General features: G+C 33.9%; 2 protein-coding genes across 2 annotated transcripts; one reads left to right on the plus strand and one right to left on the minus strand.

The window, feature by feature from the left end:
* Positions 1-296: 296 nt before the first annotated feature.
* LOC105420955 (DUF3339-domain containing protein) lies at positions 297-689 on the minus strand. Its single transcript, XM_011626556.3, has one exon. The coding sequence runs from the start codon at positions 550-552 to the stop codon at positions 346-348; it is 207 nt and encodes a 68-aa protein (XP_011624858.1). The 5' UTR covers positions 553-689; the 3' UTR covers positions 297-345.
* A 5,093-nt stretch (positions 690-5,782) lies between these two features.
* Positions 5,783-6,289, plus strand: LOC110007627 (hypothetical protein). The gene has a single exon (XM_020669851.2). The coding sequence runs from the start codon at positions 5,928-5,930 to the stop codon at positions 6,141-6,143; it is 216 nt and encodes a 71-aa protein (XP_020525510.1). The 5' UTR covers positions 5,783-5,927; the 3' UTR covers positions 6,144-6,289.
* Positions 6,290-7,901: the final 1,612 nt, after the last annotated feature.

Consider the following 7,901-nt stretch of genomic DNA (forward strand, 5'->3'; position numbering starts at 1 on the left):
TATATATATATATATATATATATATATATATATATATATATATATATTGTGGTAAAAACAGGTATGAATGAGAATTAAAAAAATTTGAAGTTTTTATAATAATCTAAAAAAATGATATTTTTGATAATGCCCCTTCTTCTTTTTTCTATATTTTTCTTTTTCTTTTGATAAGCCGATCTGACTTTGTACTGACTCGAACTGTTGGGTGGGCCGTTCGGGTACCTCAGCTGGGCTTTCAAACCCTAGTTAGAAGCAACAAACAATCAAACATTCCTGGCCAACTTTTCTCACTCATATTACCAAACATGTTTTTTTTTCATAGCACAATGATGCACCAAACCACATTTATACATAGACATGGATATGCAAAACGACGATGAATAACATCAGAAGCAATCCGAAAATGAAGGAGTGTACCACTATTGAAATGAGACTGGTTTTCATGTTCATGAAGTCCACAGCCCTGTGTTTCCCAGGTAGCTGGAAAATCAACCCTGGAGTTAGCAGCGCGAACAAAGTTAAGGCCACAATCGGTGAAGCCCAGTCCTTCATCCTAATCTCTCTCTCTCTCTCTCTCCTCGGACTTGTCAATTCATATATGGAATTTGCAGTAAATCTCTCTCTGTCTCTCTATATATGAGATATATATGAGAGACAGAACAGCCAGAGTTTCTTCCTACTAAACTCTTTCTCTCTCTCTCTAGTGGAAATGGTAGAACTTATTCCTTCTCTTTCTCTCTCTAGAAGGAGCTTAGAGATTAGAGTATCATTGCTCATATGCAATAGGAAATGTAAGAAATAATTGCACCTTTGCATAATTGTGTTAGGCTTGGGAATAAAAGCATAAAGGATCAAAGCTTATATGCCCTAAGACACAGAGAGAGAGAGAGAAAGAGGGGTATTGGATGCCAAATGCTTGATGAGAATCTTACAGTTTCCGATTAAGTAATGGTAAATGAAATTGAGAAGTAACAAATTAAGTGATTTTAGTCGTTTATTAATTTTGTCTACGACTCCAGATACATTGGCTCGTGGTGGGACCAAGGGAAATTTAGCTTTTTTAAAGGGAAGGAAAAAAGGCCGGTCTAAGTTAACAGAAAATTGTCACTAGTTCCCACATTTTTATGAGTTCGAATTAAAATCCATTTAATTAAATGGTTTTGTCAGGATATTCCTTAATGCCGTGTATTTTCTTAAAGTATACTCAATGTTTTTTAAAATTTAATACTCTTATTTCACATTATAGTGATTTTTTTTTGTCAAGAGACAATTTAAGTATTAATTAAGAGTAAAATCTAATTTTTTGACAGAAAAAAAAAATTTATTAGTTATAATAAAGAATGAAATCATCAACATGAGGTATGACATTACCATATGGAACATTCACTATTGTAACCATTAACATAATGTCACTGGTTTTTTTATATAAATATCTATTTTACGTCTAACAAATGCCCTTGCTCTAAAAACTTATGGGTTAACGAAACAAGGACAATGAGTGTTTAATGAATATTGAATATATTAAAGAAATACTCCATATGTAAGAGTACACCTACAAGACCTTAAATATGTCACTATATCCAAGCATTAAAATATCAAAAATTCCTAAACCATTTCCTAATGGCATTTTATAGGATCACATAAAAGAACATTGGACAAATAAAATTATTAAGTTTTTCCTTTTTCTATATTTTATTGACCAGGAAAGAAGGTGTTTATTTGTTGGATTTGCTAAGTTAAATGTGAGCAAAATTGTTTAATTAATGATAGTTCTTACTTATAAGATATGCCTCATTTAAAAGAAAGTAGGAATAAACTCTATAAATTATGAAGAATACGAATTAAAAAAGCGATGGGGTATTAAACTTTATTTTTTATGAAATATCACTTCTTTTGAAATTCGTCAAAGGTGATGAGTTCTTTATTGATTTGGTAAGACCATCTTCATACCATAGGACCCTAGTTTTCATTCTACAAAGAGGCGCCCACCATAAAGTTGTTTTATACTTGGTCAGGGTTGGAGAATGAGTATAGATAAAAAGCAGATTTTGTCATCCATTAAGCATGGCGTCACAATCACATTAAAAGAGTTATTCGAAACCTGATCCGTACGATGGATAGTCCATCCATGTATCTATGTCGGATTGGTGGATTGCGGATTTGGATTGGTTTGAATTGACAATTCAAGAAGATCTTAAAAAATAGAATCAAATTAAAACAAAAGTTTATAGAGTAGGATTTGGGGGGGGAGGGGGGGATTAGTTTGGTTCCGACCGATTTTCGATCTCAATCATCAATTTCCAATCTAAATTATCGAATTACTAAAGTTTTTTTTTTTTCGCAATAAACTAAATTATTTAAATCCAAGTATTTTAGAAAAAAAATGACAAGAAAGTTCAACTTTAAACAAGGGGGTGGGGCATTGGTGGTTAGGAGGGTGGTTTCCTCGTAAAGTCCCACCCTCCGTTTCCACCATTAACACGTCTGAAAATTTAAATTAAATCCAAATTTAAACAAAGAATTTCATACTTCCATTTCGTGAATTTTATGTTACTAATTTTTATACTTCTCAAAATCGGATATTTTCTATTCAATCCTAGGATGTGATTTAACATTTAGAGTGTGCATTGAAGCTTTTGCTTTCTAGAGTTAACTACTAAGATTTGGTAAGTTAAATCCAAAACACTTATCATAATAAACATTTATCCTGATTAGATCAAATGGATATTTTAATCCAAGATTTTTAAAATATTTAATCCTGAAAACTAAAAATGCATGTCCCAAGTTTATTCACTAAAGATTTTCATGAGCAATGCCTGACAAAGATAGTTTATTTTGTCGTACCTGATAAAGAAAGGAGCATGTATATTATGCTCCCTCATGACCAAAGAACAATCCACACTCCAATTCTTGATTCTCACGGTTCCCACCCCGGTCCAATCTTTACATAGGCATATATTACATCATTCTCCTATAGTGTTCGCAATATCGGCCGGTTCAACTCGAGCCGGCCGGTTAGATCGGAATTGGGCACTGGCTAGTTTCAATTTTAGTGATTCGTTCGGATATTTTTAAAAAATTTAAAAATATATATATAAAATCCTACAAAATAAGGGATTTGTTTGTAATACATTTTTTAATGTTTTTTTATCATTTTGGATGGAAATTGTTGTGGCCATGAATGTTTATTTTTATATTTTTTCTATCTTTTTTTAAAACTTTCAAAAATACCCCTAGACACAAATTGAGTTTTTTAAAATCTATTTTTTCATCAATTTTCAACTTCATTTGGATGTGCTTTGTTTAAACATGCTTTAAACATACTTTTCATTTTTTTTTAGATTTGTTTTGTAGTTTTTTATTTTTTAACATATTTTCTACCACTCAGAACTTGCGCGGTTAGACTGGGTGAACCAATTGATTTACCGGTTACTCAAAACTAGCCTTTGGCCAGTTTATGACATCGGTTCGATTTTTCAAACCCGTGCATATACTACAATTTCCTAAAGACAGAAGGCTCAAAATTCTAGTGTTTCGAAATGAATTTTAAAATTTTTCTTTGCAGGTCTATTCGGGGAACCTTTATATATGCCACTGGGTATAGAAAATTTAGCATAACTTCAACCATAATGTTAGAAATTAGCATTTGACCGTTTGATCTTGATCTAATGGCTTATAATATTTTAATTTTAATTTCTTTCTACAAATCATATTGACACAAATTTGGAGTGTGATATCGTCTCATTGGGGTGCACATACAAATAATATAAAAAAGACATCTCTAACAAAAATAAAACCAAACTACCCGGCACTCCCCAAAATTGGTATCAATATGATTTATAAAAAGTAAAAATAAAATAGTATATAAGGGTGAAGTTGTGATTGAGGTCGTTTCAGCTGTCCAGTCAGATTGGATGGCCTGAATAATGGTAGCATATATAATTCCTCCTAATGGGATATATATTAAGGATAGGAAAAATATTAAAAACGCCTATAGGTGAATTATTACCCATCACGGACCGCAGACCTACAGGAGCCGTAGCAGTCCCTTTATATTTTTTGCATCAATTTTACGTGAAAAAATCCCGTTATGGACATACTATAACTGTGACGATCTTTAATCCATACCATCCGAAAGAATCGGATGGCGTGCAGTCTATGGGCGAAAATACTGTTCATTTTTGCTCATAAACGTTTTGTAGTATTTTCCATTAACGATATGCATACAATGAGACCATTTACTTTTGATACAAGGTATTACGATCGTTAGATTTGAAATCAAGTGATTGTAGAAGGGTCATTGTTTGTACATAATATTTAAATTAAAATTTCTCGAATGTTATGATATACTTTCATCAATTAGATTTCATATCCAATGGCTCATAGTATACAATCTCATATGCCTACTAGAAAGTTCGTAACGTATCGGCAAGAAACCATAATTACACAAGCAAATGCCTTACGCCAACCTCGATAAATATTTTTTTGAACCTTAACATTTCTATCCATTTATTATATTATATTCTCAGTAACGATGTACATGAACGCAAATTCATGTCTAGGTGGATTACTAAATTGTATAGTTATTGCAAAAATAATGACATGGATAGAGTCGTTGGTTTTATCCATTTCTTAATTTAATTTTAAAATGCTTTTTCAAACCTATAATTTTTAAAAAAGGCAAACTATTAAATTAACTAATTAATATATTAGATGTATTTTGACAAATTTTATAATATTTATCAAAACGTTGTGGTTTGTATAAGGTTGCAACCTTAAACAATTAAAATAAGGTGCACCTCCAAATTTTATTGTAAGATGGGTGTCAAAATTTCTTTGGATGAGCGGAAAATCCATTTTCGTCTTTAATTATAAAATTTTAAACTACCAAAATGGTTCAAATCAAATAGATCTATTAACTCATGAAAATCTTAAAAATGGATGGTCTAAATAATATATTGCAAGATACACTATTTTGAGGATTTTTTTTTTCATATTTATATATCTAAATGTCGAGATGCTCAATTGGAGAGGTTTTTAAAATCAAAACAGCTTCTTATGACGGATTTTTTAGCTGCACCTTTTTGTTTTTTTTGGATATAAATAAGTGGGGAGAAGGCCCTTTACCCGGTTTTATTATTAATACTTTAAAATAAAGTCCTTTACAGCTTAGTTGTTTACAATCTAGAACATGACACCTGACAAATCATGAAGTAAAAGCAAAAAAAAATATAATTTAACATACGTGAACACCAAATTAACAAGATGTGGCCCTCTTTGCAAGCTTTTTATATAAACTTTTTCCTTATCAAAGCATTCTTAACATTTTACCCATTTATTCCATCTATTCCAACTCAAGATAATATATTTTTATGAATATTTAAAATTAAATAAAAAACATGAGCAAGACCCACTTGCATATGACCCAACTCAAGATATTATATTTTTATGAATATTTAAATTAAAATAAAAAAATATGAGCAACACATTAAATTGTTCAAAGTTCATAAATGCCTCAAAATTTCGCTTTTTTGGGTCACGCCGAATAACGTGGTTTTCTGTCTTCCCGAAAACTTTAAGTCATTTCGCGGAAATTCAAAGCAAATGCCAAAGCTCAGCTTTACAGACAAAGCGCCAAGCCATATCGAGCCGTCCTTTCGCCCACATAGAGATCTTAACCGTCAAACCTAGGTTAGCGGGTCAGGCCATATTCTGCCTCACCGGCACGAAACTACAAACACGGAGAGCATGGATTCCAAACGTGTGATGTCGTTCTGCCGTCTCCCTTTCTCTCTCTAACTTCTTATTCCCGCTTCAACTCCAAAGAGGGTGAGAGAGAGAGAAAGGGGTGCTGACTGACAAGTTGGAGAGAGAGAGAGAGAGAGGTGGTGAGTTGCAGATTAGAGAGAGAGAGAGGGAGGGGAGCAATGGCGTCGTCTGATTGGGGACCAGTAGTTCTTGGGGTTCTGTTATTTATACTGTTTTCTCCTGGTTTGTTGTTTGAGTTGCCTGGAAATACGAGGCATGTGGAGTTTGGGAGCATGAAAACCAATGGAAAAGCTGTTGTGGTTCACTCTCTCATCTTCTTCACTGTCTTCACCATACTCATCCTCGCTGTGGGTGTACACATCAACGCTGGTTAACCAAATCTCTCTCTAGATTTCTCATTTATTGATTTCTCTCCTCTCTCTCTAGGTTTCTCTATCTCTCTCGGTTTCTCGGTGAGTTGCTCAGTCTATCCTCTCTCTGTTATGTCTGTTATGTTGTTCTGACCTCTCTACTCCCCTGTTTCCATTTCTATTTCTTTTTTTTCCTCTCTCTTGCAAAAAAAAAAAAAAAGGGAGAGATACAAAAAATTTGTGTCTCCAATTATGTATCGGACGATTATCATTATCAATATACTTTTCTTCTTTCATAATCTGGTTTTTACTTTCCTTTTTTTGTTGTTCATAATGGGTTGTCTCAAAATTGGATTGGTTTCGATTTTTTTTTGTTTATTGTTGACAGTTATAGTTAATAATGGTGGGAAGCCTCTTTTTCAACTCCAACAGGAGCAAGCAGATCTATTCCGCCAAGCTTATCGTTATATTTACTTTCCAGGATTCAGTTGTGCAATTTCCGTCTCTCTCTCTCTGCACGGCAATCTGGCTTAAACACATCTAGGATTGGGTTTGGATTTGAAGCGCCCAGCCCATATTTTTATGGACCTGGTGTCTGTGCTGCCAAGCCCACATGCGTAGAATAAATTTATTCTTGAGATGGATTTTTAGATTTAATTTTTAAAAATAGATAATATCTAATATGGAGTTCATCAATATGAATAAATAAATAAATTTTAAAAACAAAAAATAAAATTTTAAGAAAAAAAACATTTGGACCATTAGTTTAGAACCCCTGCTTGCATCCATCTTTAAGATGGATGTGCAGTCATGCGGTCCCAGACAATTTTCCTATTTTTATTGGATCTGGGCCTATGCTTGAGGGGTCATAGCCCTGTTCAGCCACATATTAGAGAGAAGCCCGGGCGCAGCCCGACCTAGCTAATGGAACCATGCTTTGGGCATGCGGGGCTTCGATCCAACTAGGACAAGGGCAAGCAAGGCTGGTAGTCAACTTTGACTCCATGGCTTTTCTCTCCCTATTCGTATCTTCCCTGGCATAGTTTATGTCGTCAGTGTCACGGCATTTATTACTTAGTCAATGTACGTTTTAATAATGGGAAAGTAGAGAATAGCGAATGAGATTATTTGCTTTTGAAGCAAGGTGGTCACATTAATCTTGATCATTGGATATGATATTGGGTGGTTGTAATTATTTTATTGATCAAACTCAAATTTTAATTATTTTTTTTGAACTTTTTAACACATTCAATCTATCAAATTTCATATCAAAAAGTCACTAGGAATTGTGGCTACTTTGTATCATTATATACAATTTAGGGTTTTAAAAATCGGCGAGTCGCAATGGATTCGCTCGAGTCAACACAGGAATCGAGCATCCCGTATCGATTCTTGTGTAAAATCGGGAATTGCCTGATCCTAGAGGAGAACCAACAGTGAATCGCCCTTTACGCCAGATCCTAGAATAGCGAATCGCCCCTTACGCCCGATCCTAGAACAACAAATATCCCCTATTACGTCATAAATCGTGATTCCGCTATTCCCGCCCGATCCTAGAGAGGAATCATCAGTGAATCGCCCATATTACGCCATAAATCGCGATTCTACTGAGTGATGTCATAATTCCCACCTTTAGTGACATCATAGGGAATCAACAGTGAATACCCCATGTCGATTCTTCTGTAAAATCGGGAATCACCCTTAGTGACATCATAAACCAGGAATCACCCTTAGTGACATCATAGAGAATCAATAATGAATACCTCGTGTCGATTCTTCTAC

The sequence above is a fragment of the Amborella trichopoda genome, chromosome 6 (assembly GCF_054954075.1).
Source record: "Amborella trichopoda isolate Santa Cruz 75 chromosome 6, AtrichopodaSantaCruz75HAP2 v2.0, whole genome shotgun sequence".
Taxonomy (NCBI): domain Eukaryota; kingdom Viridiplantae; phylum Streptophyta; class Magnoliopsida; order Amborellales; family Amborellaceae; genus Amborella; species Amborella trichopoda.